Source organism: Solanum stenotomum, chromosome 5, assembly GCF_019186545.1.
Source record: "Solanum stenotomum isolate F172 chromosome 5, ASM1918654v1, whole genome shotgun sequence".
In the NCBI taxonomy this organism is placed as follows: domain Eukaryota; kingdom Viridiplantae; phylum Streptophyta; class Magnoliopsida; order Solanales; family Solanaceae; genus Solanum; species Solanum stenotomum.
The window spans coordinates 61,908,860-61,928,836 of NC_064286.1; the positions used below are offsets into that span (position 1 = coordinate 61,908,860).

Below are 19,977 nucleotides of genomic sequence, written 5' to 3' on the forward strand. Positions count from 1 at the left end.
CCCTCTATCACTGGCCCAATCTTGACTATATTAGCCTCACATTAATGTGTATTTATGAGCTTTGCACTGAGATATAATTAAACTTCTCTGTAATGTCGTCGTTTGTTCTTATACTTTTTAATTGTTATAACAAAATAATGACATAACATGAAAGATTTGATTATGTGTTATATATAATGTTTTTAATACAATTTCAAAACCTTTTGTGGTTAATCGAGTTTGCATTTATTGATTAGTAGAGTCTTGATGGCTTCTTTCAAAAAAGATAAGATAGTTTAATTATAGCATGTGAAAATGAATTGCAACTCTAGAAGAAGTGGTGGGAGAAAGATAGGGGTTGTTTTTTCCCTATGAACTTCTGTATCTACTTTCGAGATAGATTAATTAAAATTCTTACTGGCAAATTTTACTTTAATACTTCATCTGTCCTTATTTACTTGTCCATATTTTCTTTTTTAGTTGTCCCTATTTACTTGTTCATTTTGACAAATTAAGAAAGGACAATTAAATCTCTCCGTATTTATGAGTTTTGCTCTGATATATAATTAAACCTCTCTGTAATATCGTCGTTTGTTCTCATATTTATAAATTGTTATGACAAAACAATCACTTATTTATTATATTAAAATATTATTATTGAGAAGTCTGATTATATTTAATACAATCTCAAATCTTTGTGGTTGTATGTTTGTGTTTATTGATTAGTAGAGTCTTGATGCAGGTTTCTTTCAAAAGTTAAAAGATAGTTTAATTGTAGCATATGAAAATGAATCGCAACACTAGAAAAAGTTGTGAGAGAAAGGCGAGGATTGTTTTTTTCACACCATCTTTTGTATTTGCTTGTGAGTTTGATTAATTAAAATTCTTGCTAGCAAGTTTAACTTTAATAGTAAAACGCTTTACTAAGATATTTTTATTTTAAGAAATTAACTTAGAAACTCTAATTAAATACAAAAAGATATACTAACTTATTATCCCATCACAATTAGTTTACCATCCTTTTTTTTTTGTTTCTCACTCAGTGTTCGATATCCGCATTAGAGTTTGAGTATTTCGGATTTCCACTGCGTAGGGCCCCATTTGGGGGAAGGGGGGAGTGCTCTCTATGAAGACTTTTTCTATATTCATAGCTCGAATATGAAACATCTGATTAAGGAAAGGCCAACCTCATTCGATGCACCACGTGGTTAGTTTACGCCTTTAGTCATGAGGAAGAGAGTAGAAACAGAATTAAATGAGAGGGGACATTAAGGGAGGAGTAAAATGCCCAAATCATGGGGGGGAAAATTGATACTCGTTTATTTTAATTATCATTTTTTTAAAAATATGTCTTTAAAAAATAAAACAGATTTGATAATATAATTAAATTATTTCTATTTTTTATATCTTATTTTTTTAAAATGATAATTATTTTGAATAGTTTATTTCTAATAAGGATGACAAGTAAAATAAATCGAAGGAAATAACAAATTATAACAGTACTTGATCATGAATTTAGCACAAACATTTAATTTGTATTTAATCATATGAAGCAATGACCTCTTTATCTCAACCGTCTCAATTATTGTTTCCATTTATTTGACAAAAAACAAAAATACCCTTAATTTCAACTGTTATTAGCATTTAGATATTTGAATTATGATTTTTATGCAATAATATTATAATATTAAAAAAAGAAATAAGGATCAATCCAGCCCCTCCTATTTCTGCATATAGGTATTGTTACCATCACATTAATTAGTTGTATTCATACGATTATAAATTTGAATAATAATGTCATATATATATATTAATTAATTATTATCAACCCTTTAATACTCTTTAATGTGCAACATGTTACTTTTCCATTGATGTTATATACATCGAACTTCTCACATTACTTAACCCTACATTTTTATTTTTTTTAGAAATTGATATCTTTGATTTCCAACTCAATGAACTTCATCGTTAATTATCGCTCTTTCGTTAGTAACAAAAAATTGTTAATTTATCACAAAATAAAATTAGCGATGAATTTTACTAATTTACTATAAAATTTGTTCGTTAACAAATTCAGCTTTTTCTTAATAATGAATATTATAAATTTCTTGTGGTGTATATATTTTCAATTGATTTTTAGAATTTTGGCCCCACTACAAGGTTTATATAAAGGGGCCAAGGGGGTTTTAAGACTAGATATATCATAAGGAAGAAAATTAGACTAATCAATTGATGTTTTACCAATTTTTGTGGGCATTCATCAAGATTGAAAATTTGAAAGTGACACAACATTTTTTATTTTATGATTAGTTTTTTTCGGTTCTTGTAATAAAAAATTAATCACTATTATGAAATTATAAATTTCGCACGCAAGTAAACATCTTTTTCAGCTTTTATAATCAAAAATCATTTATTATTATAGACTTTCAAATTTTGCATCTTTTCAGTTCTTGTAATCGAAAAGTAATCATTATTATAAAATTATAAATTTCGCACGCAACTAAAATTTCAAAATATTAACATAAATAAAGTTAAACAACATCAAAAGAAATCATTTCTTGAAAAAACTACCATTAGTTTTTTTTTTTTTTCATAAGAAAACATGACCATTTTTCACTTGGCCCTTTTACATAGTCTTTTTTCTAAAGATAGAACAAGAACATACCTTAAACAAACCAACACTAATAAAACACTCCCTTCTACTTAATGTTCCAAGATCACCATACTTTCCTAGACTAGAAACAAACCTAATTAACCTAAAACTTCACCAACCCATAAAAATAAAAATAAAATAATACATAGCACTATAGAAGCTCCAAATTTCCCTTCTTTCATTTTTTCATATTTTTTTAAAAAGTCAAAATGGAGCTCATATAGTGCTATTTATAGAAAGTCGAAAAAAGCGATACAAATGTTTTAGTTTTTCATATATATATTTTTTTAAGGTGGGGGCAGGACGGCGATATTGATAAACCTAGTAATAATATGAGAATCTGATGGATTTGATCTTGACCGACTCAATACTTCTTATTTTTTCTCATACATAACATCAAGCAAACAAGTACTCTTGCATTTTGGGCACCTTGGTGGATCATTAACTCCCGATACCATAACATACATAAGACACCTTTGACAACCAACCAACAGCATCGAAGTCACCGCTTCGGGGCTGTTGGAACCACGTTGACCCCCCGACGAATCATCAGATGACACACATGAATTCGTCGGGGACATGGTCAATGACCTTGTCGGCGACTCCACTTGCGGCGCCACGTGGTTCACTCTTGGTGGTGGTGACAAATTCAATTTTAGGTCAAGCCTTGAACCATTTCCATTTCTCCTGCTCATTCTAAAATCAAACCAAAAATAAATAAAAATTAATCAAAGAATTTTTATGATATCAAGCCATTCACTTAAAAAATAATAATTCATCTGTTATAACAAGTAAAATCACATTAATAATGTAAATTTCTTAAATCAAAGACCCCAAAAGAAAGAGTTGAACTAAAACAACAGCATATATATATATGATATCACATCATTTAAAATTATAATTTTAAATAAATTTTTTATAGCGAATATGAAGAACATAATAAGTAACTTGTTATAACAGGTAAAATAATATTTGACGATGTAAAAATTTCAAAAATTGAGGAATCGAAAAGAATAACAAGATTTTTTTAGTACCTTGAGATCGGAAGTGAGGGATTTTTGTAGTCGGAACGATACGGCGGAGTACGGAGGAGATATGACCGGAACCACCACAAAGATAAACAATTAGTTATACTTATTTTGTGGTCCTAGATGATGATTTTTGGACTTGTAAAAGGCCATATTATATAATGGGAACTATTGAAGGTAGAGATGAGATTGCTTTTAAAGCTTAATTAAATTATAGGGAGAGGGGTTGGAGAACAAGTAAGACTTTTAGTGAGAGAAATTAAGGAGGGAGAGAGGGAGTTGACAATAAATCAATTGAATGAATTAATTGAAAGATGAATAAATTATTTTCATTTTCCTGTTCAGTGTCCGATATCCATTTTTAGATCATATTAATTCAGATTCATATCGAAAAATCATATTTTTAGTGTTGATTAAGACGTTACGTGCAAAAGACGTTACGTGCCAAAGACGTGCGAAAGCTCAAATTCGAAGTCTTTGATCAAGAATTAAGAAATACTTACTTAAAAATGAAGTCAAAATTTCTAGTTTATGAGTTCTGGATCACAATTATATTTGTTTGCTATTATTTTATATGTATAAAAAAAATTTAGCAAAAAATATTAAATTCTGTTGAAACCGTAACTAAAAGAGCTTGCCACCTCACCATAAAAATTTGCTAGTTTAAATTGAGGGGTTGTAAATTTATTAATGGTTGGAAAAATGCCAAGATGGTTTGCTGAAAAAGGAAAATTGGAGTAAATATTTTGCAATTAAAACTATTAAGTGCATACAGTGCTGGGAAAACTAAAGGGGGGTTGGGAGAGGGAATTCATTCATTGCATGCTAAAGAGAGTTGGTCAATAGTGAAAAAAGGTGTATATATCGGAGCAGAGCTAAAAGTTCAGATACGAGTTTGATCAAATTTAATAATTTTCGCTTAAATAGTATTATTATTTTAATAATTTATTAAATATGTACTAATTAATATTTAATTTAGAACTCAGATATTAACACTTGATTCAGAACCTATAAGGTTAAAATTCTGGTTTCGATTACGTGTATATAACAATTGTCACTGTGTGTTTGTGTGTGTTTTCTTGGTAAATCTATAGATACACAATACATACAAAACACAAGAAAATTTATAACATAGTATTTAAAGCTTCCAACTAAATTTTCTAACAAATCCAAACCTCACTCATATTAATTTTCAATAGCTATCCATTATAAATTCAAGAGTAACGTATCATGATGGGCTTGTTTATTAATTAATGACATGAAATTAATAGGTCATGTTAAACACATCTTCCCAATTTTTATTTATTTATTTACAACATTAATTTTCCTCCGTCCAAATTAAGTTAGAATCGACTATATATAAATCGTTATTAATCATATATAAGTGTAATCCCCCCCACACACACCAGACACTTTTTCATATTTTTAGTGTATATTTAACTATTTCCTCCTGTCACTTTTGAATGACTTTCTAGTCGATTAAAAACAGTTCAAAATAATTGTCATTTTTATTGTTATTATATATATCAAGAAAGCTTTTTTATTATTATTTTTATTTTTTATGAATTTACTGTTGCTATAATAAATTGTGAACAACTTTGTATATTCACTAGTAAATTTTTCAATAAATGTGCGACACATTATAAAATCATTTTAAAAGAACAGGAGGAAGTAAATTATTTGGGTGATTGATAAATATATACTATTTGTCACCAGTTTTAATAGGGTTGGCGTGATATTATTAGATTGAAATTATTTATGGCGATTTATTATGAATTACTGTTTTATTGAAAATACATTTGTGACACCACCAAAGTTTTTTTATATAAGCGGCTTAAATATTACTTGATTTATTCGTCACAAATTATCTGTCATATTTTTCTTTTACATGTTTGTTAAAAAAAAATTAATCAAAAGAAAACTTTAATTACTTTACTATCATTTATAATATGATATTATTAGAAAGTTAATTTAACATGATGGAGAGAGTAATATTCTCATACTGGTCCACTATTTATTGCACCTTAATATATTTGTTGAAATTATGATGGTTGAGTTTTCATAGCTGATTAATTCATGTGATAATATATGGCTGCAAAGGTTGGTGGGAATCAACAAAAGGATAATATATAAAGGCAAAGTTACAAAATTTGATCGCTTCGATCAAAAATATTAATATCTATTAATTATATACTAGTACTTTTGGTTTCTAATTATTGGTAAACTAATTATATATACTAAATACACATTGCATTTGCAGTGTGTAATTGAAGTAAAATTCAATTTATATATTTAAAAATATGCAGTGTATAATTGATGAATAACCATTAAATTGTGTATAGTTGGTGTATATTGATGATATATGAATTATACATTTATTATACACTAATTATACACCTATTATCATTGCATTCACCTTCCCCAAATATATATATATTCTTGATTGCTAATTGGATTAATTATTCTTGATTTTCTTAATTAAATTGTACTATGTTATTAGTCCTTTATAGATATGTAAGAAATATATATGTTATATTTGAATTGTTTTTAAAAGTATACTTTCCTCGAAATATGGAAGTGACAATATAAGTCTTAACATAATATATGAGTAATGACATGATATAGCGGTCAATAATTCATAAAATAATGCCATAAAATTAATTATTTTTTGTATCATGGTGAATAATATTTCTTAAAAAATGAATTTCTTCATACTAAACAACACCAAGATCGTGTCACATTGACGCAATATTATTATTATTATTATTTTTCTTAAAAATATATAATTTTATTTAACACTCAACTGTTAGAATCATGAATGCAGATCTATCATCTACCTATGGATTTTATCGTAATCAATTTCGTGTTATTTTAATTTTTTTTTATCTAATTCCTATTAACTACTCAAGAAAACAAGAAAGTCAACTATGCATGTACTAGCATTTACTATTAGTTTGAAGTTTGATTAATAAAATGATTATCATGGAAAAATGGAATTGTATTGAAGAGTTTTCTAGTTTGTGAGTATAGAAAAAATCTTGTTATGAGTGATTAGAAATGGACTATTGTAATGTGTGAATTCTTATTTAATCAGATTTCAATGTAGATATTCGACATCAGACATGAAATCGAAAAAAGAAGAAGTTATCTTCGCACAATATTATATAATTATTTTTGGAGTTGTATTGTAAATTACCTCTAAACTTAATTGATTTAGTAGGAAAAACAAATAGAAGAACTTCCTTAGCCAATAAATTTTAATTAAAAAGATTTTTACATGAATTATGATGAAAATGCATGTACATTATTGTATCATAAAGAATATAAAATGAGTTATAATGGAAGGGTTGAAGTTAATGAATTCCTATGTCGACCTCAAGTTAATATTATAATAATAATTGAGTTTACAATCAACTACTTAGTTAATTTCATAATATGCATAAAAACCACTGAATTTTTGTGAACCAATATACAAACTTCTACCTCTGCCCCTACTTATAATAACTTATAGTATCTTGGAATTTCCTTAATTTTATTGTGAAATGTTAAAAAGATTGAAGTGAACAACCAACATGTACATAAATTATCATAGAAGCCATTGATCTATTTTTTTTATAACAAAAATATTATTCAATTTGTCCAAGTATCATAGAGGGTTGTGACACTTAACATATTAAATTCAAAGTAATATTTAAACATGCAATTTGAAGTCATAATTTCAAATTCCCAATTGAAGAAATATCAACAAAAAAAAAACTCACAATACAACTAGTCAATAAATTTGGCAGTAATTAAATCTGAATTTACTATAATTTCCTATGCAATATAATATTAGGTAAAGGTCATCATGGCAAGATATTCATGAATTTGAGTTAGTTTGGTATTAAGCAATTCTATATGAGCAATTCAATGTTGACCTAATTGTTGTTTAATTGCCCTCGTTTAGTCATTAGCACCTAACTTTAATTCAATTGCAATGTCTATAGTAATTAGTACATTCAATTGGAGATAATTGTGAGACCGCTTATGCCAGGTACTTATTTTAGAGCCTCGATTAATTTGTATTAGGAATTTTTATACAAATAGTCGATTCAGGGATTCTGTCGACTTTTCCAAATCTATAATATATATATATATATATATATTATACACTGATTGTATACATATCATACATAACTATTTTTAGTTTGATTGGTTAACTTATGGCTATTTAGGTTAATTCTCCTCATGTAGATTGATGTTACATAAAGCCCAATTTAAAAAGAAATTGCTTCCCGACTAAATTGAATCTACATTGTAATTACTTCAATATAAAAATAAATTAAAACCGAAATTTTCATATTCAATCCGAACGATCCAATCTTCCATCATAGTTGTAATGCAAGAAATTTTAAGCAGGTGACCGTGACATAAATGAATTATCTGACATTGTAAAAAAGTACTATTTTTTTTAAGCACTGGATCTTGGGGTGACTTGTTTCAGATACCATTAATTATCCATTTATTCTGTTTTTTTTTTAATATTATTTTTTAAAAAAATAATAATAATTCCGTATAAGTAACTCTAATGAAATTATGACTTTGTCTGTATGATTTATTGTTTCTTAATTTGGTTTCTGCACCCACTTTTAATTTCGAAGTAAAAGTTCTGAAAATTAAAAATTAAATATTGAGGTGTCAACTATGAACCTCTTTAATTATACCAATAAATAAATAGCGGTCACTGGACCCCACCTATTTTAAGTGAAACAGCTCTGTCTTTGTAATAATTATAAAATTTGATAAGTTGTGTACTTTCAATAATAATATTTGAGTCTTAATTGCAATTAATGAAAATATGATATTACTATTTTCTGTTACTTCTTACTCTTATACTATGTTGTAATTTTTTAAAAATCATTAGTTTTAAATTATAATTATATTGTGTACTGTAATTTAATTATCACATTATTTTATTATCGGCATTATTCTTTTTTTTAGGTGCTATACTTGAGTCAAGGTCTTTTAAAAACAATCTTCTTTCTTTCACGAGATAATGATAAAGTCCACATGTACCTTATCCTTCCCAAATTCCACTTAGTAAAGTTTCACGAGGCATATTATTGTTGTAGTTGTTTTATATTGTTTGTTATTTTAAAATTTTAATACATTACAAAACATAAAAACATAATATTAACAATGTGCGAGATTTTAATAAATGCATTAATATAATTAAAAACACAACTATGTGTTTGAGGAGAACATCTATGCAAGCAAGTAATTTTCTTTTTAAAATTATGTGATACAATAATCTGAGGAAACTAAGTTTATAATTCTACCCTTATTTAATGTTTTATTTTTAATTTATTTGTTGAAAATCTTTTTCAAAATCACATTTTATAGAGTAATGCAATGTGAGAATAATTAATCAATGTATAAAGTAATTACAATGAACATTAAATACTTACTAGTTTTCCTAGATTGGTCAAATATCTATTTTCAAAACTAATTAACTATCAAAGGTATAATAGGGAGAATATTATAATTTATGCATTGATTTTATGAAACGATAAGTATTATAGACCAACTATATTTAGTAAGGATGACATTTTAAAAAGTAAAATATTTTAGCACTATTCTTATAGTGATAGCCAAACAACCTCTTTCACTTTGTTAGATCACTTCCAACTACACATCAAGGCAAGTTATAAGATTGCAGTGAAAATACAGTCTAAACCAATAGGAGATAACCCACAATGATAAAATATATGAAAACTGCAATGCCACATAATAATGATTGCCATAAAAACGGAGAACGCGCGATCTTATTTTTGAAATTTTGGTGTAGTTTGCAATTACCTTAAAACAACTATGTAGCATTCATAAGATAATACAATTCTTAGATAGAAGCTACAACAATTCACTAGAACGTTCATGTTTTGACGATCCTTGGATGCGCAAATTTGTGCTGTACCCATCTCTCAAGGATCAAACTAAAAAACTCATAACGTTGCACTGAGAACTTTGTGAAGTAGATGGTATCACTCAGGAAAGTCGATCCAGATTTGAATGTTTCAAAGATGCCCGCGCCTTCTGAATCTGCACCCCGATTAAACAAAATGTCAATTCAAATGAAACGAGGTGAAACAGAAAAGGTATTAGACAGTGCATGTAAGTGAAAATACTAGCATTGTCTGAGAGGCAAATATGTGAAAAATGTCGAACAAGAACTATTCTCTACCTGTATGTATATCCATGCAACATTCTTTTTGATCCAGTCTCTCCCTCATCATATACTATCTCAATCTGCATCGAGAACCAACGAGTTAAGCATATGTAGAAAAAGGACCGCACGGACATTATGAAGCTACGACAGGAATGCCAGAAGGATATCTGTACTCAATAATGAAGAGGCTAAACACACAAACACCAAAAGAGAACTCCACTGGCATCTTAAACAAAAATGACATAGCAACATTTAGAAAGAAAAACAACTGATTATAATGCAACATACACTTTGAGATGGTTCCCATCAAAGCTTCAAAGTGATATTCTCACAATACTTAGGGACAAAGTTTTGACTATTAGCATACAACTGTCAAACTAAAAAGCATGCAAGTGAATCTGTGCAGGCTCCTCTACATAAGTTGTATGTACAAAACAAAGTAGTGACGTCTATCTTATTCTCTTTTTTCTCTTCCTTCCCGTGAATTCTTTTGACATTCAGAATTCTGCCAGCTAAAGAACTATATTATAATAAATATCATAAGACAGGATGCCTAAGAGTATAAGCCAACAATGTTCACAACTAACCAGATCCTTTTTTGTCAGCATGACAAACAAGACTCATATACACTATAAGCCCCTAAAACATCACTAACACACCACCAGAAGAAGCTAAAAATGGGGCACATACTCTGCTTTACTCAAGCCCCACATGTCAGTCAAGTGATGTGTAAATGCTCACAGGTTTACATGAAAGAGAGATCTATCTTTGTGTACATGGACAATTAAAGCACCATCTCAATATACATCAATTTTTCTTTCTTGATGCTGGACAAGACCAAGGTGCCACAATGTATCAGTTAAGTGACAATTATAAGGAATATTAAGGTTAAAACTTACCATTTATCTAAGCATAAAAGGAGCTCAGAGCAATTGGACAAGATCTAATCATGAGACAGCTAGCAACATTGACAATATTGGCATGGAATTACAGCTGTCTTATAGTGCCACACCAATTAAAAAATCAAAATCTTTCTGACAAGTAAACGCCTTTGCTTTTGTTATGGGCTATTTTGCTGTGTTCCTTAGATAAACAAACCTAGATAAGTAAAGCTACATTTAAGACAGTAAAGCCAGTAACACATTTTTTTGCCAAGACAGTAAAACTAATACATAATGCACAAATGAACAATCAACTCTATTACAGGACACGACAAAGAAACGAGAAACAAAAAAAAAGAATCAATGCAATGTACGTACGCTCAACTCTAAATATTGCAGACAGTATTACGTCAAAATCTACAAACAGAATACCTGGAAAGAACCCAAGAAAATGGTCAACCGACACATTAGAAAGTCAACAACAACAACAACATACCCCAGTATACTCCTACAAGTGAAATGCAAATAATTGACATACTAAAGAAGTGAAAAATGCAAATATAACTTATATGCAGATTACCCCCTTCCCCTTGACCCCTTGCTATGCCTAGGAGGAGGCCCCTCCTGCTCCTCTTCTTCCCACCCTACAAAAGCTGGTGGAGGAGATGGTTCGTACCTTGAAGGCTTCCTTTTGAAGTGCCGATCATCATCACTGCTCTCATAATCCACACTCGCAGTGGCACTCTTCCTTGATCCAGTAGTCGTTTTGTGCTCTCCATGATACCCATTTGTTGTGCCACCCCTGTGGCTCGCCGAAGAACTCACTGGCATTTCACTTGAGGATGGCACCTTTCGCTTCTTTGAAGCTGCTGCTGAATCTTCAGCTGGGAAACTGATACGAGAAAAAACACTCGCCTTCCTCTTATCAACGGATTTGGATTGCGGTTCAGATGGGCCTATGGAGGATGGTTTGGTGCTAGCTGAAGATTCTGAACGGTGATGGCTACTGCTACTGCGATGGGTATGCTCACGCTGATGGCGGTCCTCATGGCGGTGGCGGTCCTCATGGTGATGATCGTCATAATCTTCATACTTTTTCTTGGAAGAAGGGCGAGGAAGTTCAGGGTCACGCGATTGACGGTCTGGAGACAGCCTCTCAGGTCGGCGGGGGTAATCACGGTCTGGTGATGGCCTCTCAAGTCGGCGGTGGTGGTCAAGGTCTGGCGATGGCCTCTCAGGTCGGCGGCGGTGGTCAAGATCTGGCGATGGTCTCTCAGGTCGTTGGTGGTGATCAAGGTCTGGCGATGGCCTCTCACGTCGGCGGTGGTCAAGGTCTGGGGAAGGCCTCTCAGGTTGGCGGGGACGGCTGGAGCTCGACGGAGCTTTCTGTGGAATCATCAATGAACATATTAATATCAACTATTGCAAAAACAAAGAAGAGTCAAAAACACAATGCAGGTCTAAAGCCATAAAAAAATTAGGAGATTTAACGGTTATTCAAAAAAAAAAAAATTGAAGGAAATACACGCACTACAAAAGGAGAGGATATTAAATTTTACAACAAATTTTTTTTCTTGAGAAAGAAATTTACATCTCTTTATTTATTTATTTGAGAACTGAGAAATTTACAACTCTCAACAATAGGCTCTTCAACTCAGGTTGAGTTTTCAAAAAAGGATTTCCTCAGTTTTGAGTTCTTTTTTCTGCACTTCGTTTTTCTTTTAATTTTAAGAGGTGTAGCAAATATTTAAAATCAATACACCTTCGTACATTTCTAGGGACCAATCAAATGTCACTCCATTTTTGTTATTTTGGAGTCCTATCCACTTCATCATTTTTGTCAAATTAGGTGAACAGTTTCATCATAAAACGTTTTTGCAATAGCCAAATCTCGATGCTGTTGGGAAAAGGTTTATTTTTTAAAAAAAAAGAGGGACATAAATAAGGGAACAAAATCACTTATCATCCACCACATCCAATGAACAGAAACCAGAAAAACGAACTAACAAAAAATATAAACCAACATCTTAATGGGTACTGTTCTGATAGCTCCTAAATTGAGCTCCAGTCAACTGCCCGGCAACAAAAAACTGCCACAATATCGTTTTTCATCAAGCAACATCAGGCATTCGAAAGGAGCACCAACTACGGTAGGAAGTCATATATCCCCTTTTGCATAATGGGAAACTGATCTTCAATATGCTTAATTGTCAAGAACCCCCTATCAAGGTAATCCAAAGAAATGTGCCCTGTACTTATGATCTTAGAAAATTATCCTAGAAATTCAGTCTCTAAGACTGTTGATTTTTTGACTTTACATGTAATAGAAAGATGAAACAGGAAACTAGCTGTTAGCTGCTTCTTGGCTAAACCAAGCCAAACTTTTCCCATAACACACAGCATGTCAACTAAAATATAGGGCCAAAATAGCCAAGAATATTTGATGATAAAGATACATACAGATTTGGGTTTCAGGGAAGGACCATCAGCAGTGCTCCCAACTTCCCTTGCATGTTCCCTGTCTTTAGGGAACTCCCTGCTGGAAATGACAAAAGATATTATCAAATTGTCATTAAAGGTGATCAAAAGAGTAGAAGCAGAAAAGACAATGACGGTTGACAATAATAACCTACTAAGGAGGATACAAATAGATTGTGTAAATTGATAGCAACATGACTTCCAAGTATATAAAACCTAAGTTATACAGAGGCACTTGGAGTAAACAGAGCGCAAAAACCTCAATACTCAAAGCTCAACCATTGAACGTAATTTCAATATCATCCACCAAGATCAAATGAACCATGACATGTAAATTCTTTGCAAAACCTCAATGCATAGTGCTCAGACCACTGAATGTGATTTAACATCACCCACGGAAAGAGCACCATAATGTGCTGAGAATTAACAAGAATGGTCAAATTACCTCTCTCCACGTCTCTCGCTCTCACGCTTCCTTCTCAGATCAGCCTTTCTAGCCTCAAATTCTTCTCTGCTCATGATTGGTGGGCCAGCATTAAATCCCATCCCAAAGTCTGCTGCAAGGTCCCTAAAATTTGGTGGCCAATTTCATCCAATCAGGTACCGCTAATCTCAAATGCGCCAACAAATATGTATACAGATACATTAATATAAAAGTAGTTAAACTACAATATGTGACCATTATCAGAAACTGCAAGAGAGAAACCCGAAAACATGTGAAAATACTTATCAGAGATTAAACAGAGAGAAGTTTAGAATAAAATACAATGGAAGTTATACCTCTGCATTGGAGGACCGAAAGGCAGCATAAAACCTTGTCCACCAAATGGATCATGTGGTATGACAGGAGGCGGCATAAAGGGCACATCTAGAGGACCCATCCCATAAGGATTGTATGGCATGGCACCAGGATAAGGGGCTCCAAATCCATCTAGTCCAGGTTGCATGCCTGTCCAATATGGATTATAGGCAGCAGGACCCATAGACATCATATAATTCTCAGCAGCAAGATCTTGAGCAGCTCTCCACTGCATCTCAGCAGCAGCAGCTGCAAGGGCATCAAGTAATTTAGGAACTAGGAAGTGTACAAAGCTCCATCAAGAACGCAGACATAATAATCAAAGTTTTATTCCAAAAAATCTATCAATATGTGCACAAGAGGAAGGGAAACGAGTGCATACGGTTCAAAGCCATTCGTGTTTTTTTCTTCTTCTTTTTCTTTCCTGAAAACATAAAAGAACAATATCTAGATGAGAACACTTCCCGATCCAAGGGAAGTAAGAAACCAAAGCATCTCCTCTAGGGTGCTCGGTAAGAAAAAAACAATAACTTGCGAATCCAAAGAGGTAAACGAAAGAGCACCATTACCTGCCTCCCCAACTACAGGCTTTTGCTGAACCTCTTCATCAGCCAATGGAGCACTTCCCGGGGATGCAGGTTCTTTAACACTAACGGACTCGTGTGTAGCTTCAGAAACATCTGCAACCTTCAAAGTTCTTCCTCTCTCCAACATTTGCTGAGGAGCACTGCCATTCTTACCCTCTTCTGCAATCTCCTGGGATTTAGAATTTTCCTCCTTAAGAGGTGGAGGTGGTGGTGGTGGTGGTAACAGCTCACCCTTTGAAGCTGCAGATTGTGAAGGAGATGGAATCTTAGGTGGGAGAATGCGCGCTGACTCCATATCTGGAAGATATAACAACAAAGACAAGACCTGAGCCTAATAAAAACATCAAGCAGATAATGGACTTGAACGAGAGAACAGTTCAGAGAGTTAGAACCGGTACTGACCTTGAACTTGGAGAGCACTACCCCCATGCTCTGCACTGCTATTATTTGATTCCAGTATTCTATTAATTGTATCCCTCAAGGTCTTGTTGGGTAACAGGTCATCAGCAAGTATATTTGTGGCCCCACAGACACACACCGACTTCGAGATGATATGATCCCTTATGCCTGAGGATCACCCTTGCAATCAGTTTGAAATTCAAGAATACAGGCACACTAAAATTGAATAGTAAAAAACCAAATTTCCCTGTAGAAGCTACAACACTACACCCACATTAAACAGAAAACTCCTTGCATTTATAGCAAAAACTCTTTAAACAACACAACACTCAAATTAAACAGCTTGCTCCTTACATTTATCGCAGAAACTGGTAAAACAACACTTGCTTGTTAACACTGCATCTTTCATTACTTCTTTACACAAGGGACAATGAAGCTCTGGTGGAAGATCACCAACGGAACGTATAGAAGGCATCCCTTCAACTTCTCTTTCAAAAGCAGCCCTGCAACGAGTGGGCCAGTCATATACATTCTTGTTACAAGCAAACTTAATAATACCAACATAACACGAAATCTTACTCATTGGGCTTTAAAACAGCACTGGCACCACTTGGTAAAGCATATGAACCATCTGGGGTTGCCATTAACATGGACTTCGGAATGCCAGTTGGAGGTTTCACTTTCCTAATGTCAAAATTGGGGTCACCATTTGTTGGACAGTGCTGAATGAAATGCCCTGTAATGATTTATGTCATAATTGGATACAATGACTCAGCATGCTAATAGCAGATTTCATAGACAATGACCACTAGGTGGATGAAAAATAAGAAGCATACCAGGCACCTTACAGCGATGGCATACATAGCCTGGTGGTGGTGTTTTCCGTTCCAACCCACCACCCCAACCTGGAAGAGCAGCATTCAATTTGAGCATACATAAAAAAAAAAAAAAAAACTGCTAACTATTCAATTACAATTAGTAAATCATCTAACCAGTAGCAACATGAAAATTTAATACATACTTAAAAGCATCTTGACAGTTATCCAACCACATGGCAAGTCAAAGAAACTTGACCACAAGATCTTAAAAAGTTTCAACCTACAATTGGCTTCATGAGTCTTTTGTCATTAAATTTTACAAAAGAATGAAATGAAGGCATGTGGGACTGAGACCGGCTTAAATGGAGTGACTTGGACAATAAGGATTCATATAGCCCGTCAACTTGCTTCGGATCAACGCATAATTGTTGTAATGAAATGAAGCCATGGAAAGACTACTATGTCAAGTTAGCAAACACTTAACAATGTCCTCCAACCCAACACGGATAGGAAGATTCATAGTAGATTAACAGACAAGTTAGAGCGAATTACCAAAACCTCGCCCACCACGTCCACCCATCATTCTTCCACCTTGACCTCGTCCATAACCTCTACCAGCACCAAAGCCATCAGAGGGTTGACTGCATTAACATAAGGACCATAAGAATCATTTTCATACCAATATCATCACATATTAGGAAATAGTAACAGCTAATGCAATAAAAACACAGAGTCAAGTGTGCATGAACATTTTAAAAAGGAGAAAAAGGAGGCTATCCCACCTCTGCCAATCTAAGGCTGGAGTGTCAATTAAAGCTTTGATCTTACTCTCCTCATCAGCTTTACTTGGAGGAGGAGCATCCTGCACTTGGTTGCTTGACTGGACTGGTAATGCTTCGGGAATAGCGTACAGATCATTTCCAAATTCATCCCATTCAAGATCTTCAGGCTACAAAATGGAAATAGATATTTCAGCATGCTTAAAGATCACCAGTTGTTACGACTACAATCACGAAGACTCTCTTAATGCAGAGTGTTATGGGCGATTACATATTTGGTGGCAGATGACTCCCCTCCCACAAAATTACTTCTAACTGCTTGAGCCTCCTCAGATCGGTATTCTACTTGGGGCCTGCAGAAAACACATCTTGGTCATATTCAAAATAGCTATTATGGCACAGCCCAAAAGACAAAAGCAGTATAAGGACATATGATTACCAATTCCCACCCTGGGGGAAAGGGGGAGGAAAAAGAAGCTTTGAACACCATATTCAACAAAATGCAAATGACGGCATCAGCATCTATTCTCCCCCCGTACACCTCCCCCTTTCAACCACCCTCCACACAGTGCAAAGGCCTATACCCACCCCACCACCATTCTACAATCTTCACAAGGGAAAGGAAAAAATAAAAGAAAAAGGATCTTGAGATTTAGTAAACACCCATAACACCCCACCACCAGCTCCAAGAAAAAGAGAAACCCATGCAACTCTTTTCTATGGAATAAACAAGGTAACCAATCCAGGTAAACTGTCTTTTTTCCAAAGATTTTGAATTCTCAAAGATTAAGCAGTATTTGTATTCATAAACCTAACAGATGAGAGTCAAAAGGATCAAGATTAATACTCGTCTGGTTCTGTTACAGGTGCAGTTACTATGGGCATGCGAGGTCGTCCAGGAACGCGACGAATCAAAACACTAGTATTTTTGGGAATCAAGGTGTCCTCATCAAGATATTCTGAAATTGCAAAAAGAGAAGACAAAACACATAAAGCCCTGTAGAGTTCACAAACATATGGATGGAAATATAAATTATGCAATCAATTTGGCATGATCCACCATTCAAGCGCCTTAATCAAAACAAACTATTTGTCGAGCACTATATTCCTTACAAAGGATCAACTAGACCATGAGATTTGCTGTGTGACATCAACCTTGAGTGAAATAGGCTCTTTACATAATACCTTTTTCCTCGGCTAGCACTAGTAAGGTATATATTGTGTGCAAGGTAGTACATTACATAGTAGTATCGGTTAAGTTCTTCAAAGACTACTATGGAATAACCAAGTTTAAGGTAAATGCTACACAGGACGATATGGTACTAGCTCAAGTGTTACAAACCCCAACACTAAAACATTAACGAATAGACGACTCTCCTTTTAAATCAGTATAATTATGTAAGCCAACCCATTAAGATGAGATGCCAGAATTATATTTCACCAAAGAGAATGAGAACTACAATCAGACATTTTTACAATGCAAAGGTCCTTTAAAGAGTCAATGCATCATCCTTCTCATTTCAAAGGCATAAATTAGCAACTCAAAATTAAATCGAATCACTGTGATCATCTTCTTGACTGTTAAAAGCCACTTCTTTTTTTTGAAAATGCTTGAATATAAACAGCACATACTAAAGTACCTAAATATATTGATAGCAGAGAGTTGATAATTAAATCAACCAAAATAACTCCCCGAGAAACACCTCCAGAACAATGCCTGAGTTACACTAAACCCCAAGGTCAATGTCACACAACAACTTGCGCAATACTACTAGAAATGCAACTAGGAATGCACGAAAATGACTAACTATATTGAAGCTAACCAACCTTCGTTAGACTGGGCGTTGGTGACAACGAGGTCAAAATCAGTACCCCTGCCCAGATGCTTGGATTCAAATATTTTTTCTTTCAGGTTACCAACAGTAATAAAGTGACCGTCAATTGGAATTGAATCATAATCTTTCGCACTTTTAAACTTAAAATAAACTGACATAGCTCTTTTTTTCTTAAAATTCCTTTTTTTCCTCAAACAATCAATATAACAACAAAGAGGCCGATCAAAAATTATAATAGGCCTGATATTGAACTCAAAGAAAATTGATATAAAGTACAAAAATATTAAAAGCTCTTTTTTCTAGCTCACAACTTCTCTTCAATAACTCAGGAAAATCAGTCAAACCAAATTCCTCCAATAGATCAGTTGAACATCCTCCACGAGCAAAATAATCCGCAAGCTTCACTCAGCAGCAATATCTAAAGGCGTGCTTATTAACCAAAATCAAACCACTGCTACCGCTACTCCTTCGACTGGGGACGACCTCGATCCGATCTATCAAATCACGCCGAACGTCTCTCTTAGCGTACACACTTGAGGAGGTTGATGATTCTATCCGATAAACTCAGGAGCTGATTCTGTGGGTTTATAGAACACCGGATTCTTCAGATCGATTGAATTAAATCGAATTCAATCAGCGCCGACAGACCGAACATAAACCTTCAATTCTTCTGAGAACAGGAGAGTTTTCTCTACCGGAAAACGTCAATTCCTCTTCGCGCCCGGTGAATTCATCGGAAAATCCGTTGAATTCCGAAGCGAATCGAACGGAAAACTGAAGAGAAAGCCAAAAGAGTAAAGCTTTAATGGGGGGGGGTCGGAACTAGGGTTTCCACGGATGAGAAACTGATTGATTGTCGGGGTGAATTTGGGGATGAATTCCAGGTTTTATACAATTCAATAAAAATCTCTGTTACAGATTAGTCCATGTAGTTTTACTATTTTCAATTTAAGCCCCAATTTTTTGTGGAGGCAGTTGTTTTGAATAAAAAATTCACATTCTTTAATTTCGTTTTAGTAGCAAATTGTTTTCTTATTATTTATTTTAATTTAATTAATTCATTTAGTTAATTATTCTCTAGTGTATCTATATCTATTTGTTTTCTTATTTATGATTTATTGATATTTTTTTAAGGTGTTTTCTTCATAGTCAATTACTTAACTAATTCTTTTGCTACTTTGTTGACTAATTCAAAAAAATTATAGTGCATTCTACTAATATGATATATATGTAAGTAGTTCTATTTTTCTGACTATGAAGAAAATTAGTTATATATATGTTATGCCCCTCAAGGTCATTTTCTTAGTTTTTCTATAGCTATCATAAGTTATTTATGATTTTTTGGGATGATCACTGGACAATTCGTTAAGTTTTTATGCAAGTTTCTGTGTTTTGAAGCTTCTGAAGTCTAAATGGATGTTTGGTTCAGGTCCCAAGACTTCCAAGCTCATTTCAAGCTACCTTGTTATTTTTTTGCTAAAATGAAGCATTGGGTGTGAGATTTATCTTTCTTCAAGATGACTTTCGTTGGAAGTT

General features: G+C 33.2%; 1 protein-coding gene and 1 long non-coding RNA gene across 3 annotated transcripts; both read right to left on the reverse strand.

Annotated features, from left to right (window-relative positions):
* Positions 1–2,929: 2,929 nt before the first annotated feature.
* Positions 2,930–3,938, reverse strand: LOC125865154 (uncharacterized). The gene is made up of 2 exons (XR_007446322.1): positions 3,667–3,938; positions 2,930–3,328 (listed from the first exon to the last, which is right to left on the reverse strand). It is a non-coding gene; the product is annotated as an uncharacterized LOC125865154 (long non-coding RNA).
* A 5,497-nt stretch (positions 3,939–9,435) lies between these two features.
* Positions 9,436–19,297, reverse strand: LOC125864628 (E3 ubiquitin ligase PQT3-like). 2 transcript variants are annotated; one of them, XM_049544653.1, is made up of 17 exons: positions 18,434–19,297; positions 17,454–17,565; positions 16,878–16,959; positions 16,610–16,776; positions 16,380–16,468; positions 15,846–15,914; positions 15,589–15,745; positions 15,364–15,512; positions 15,013–15,177; positions 14,593–14,907; positions 14,406–14,447; positions 14,005–14,272; positions 13,670–13,792; positions 13,207–13,285; positions 11,423–12,132; positions 9,881–9,945; positions 9,436–9,738 (listed from the first exon to the last, which is right to left on the reverse strand). In XM_049544653.1, the coding sequence occupies exons 1-16, from the start codon at positions 18,597–18,599 to the stop codon at positions 9,936–9,938; spliced, it is 2,703 nt and encodes a 900-aa protein (XP_049400610.1). In that variant the 5' UTR covers positions 18,600–19,297; the 3' UTR covers positions 9,436–9,738; positions 9,881–9,935. The 2 variants fall into 2 exon arrangements, with proteins under 2 accessions (XP_049400610.1, XP_049400611.1); XM_049544654.1 differs by having other exon boundaries at positions 9,442–9,738; positions 13,207–13,282.
* Positions 19,298–19,977: the final 680 nt, after the last annotated feature.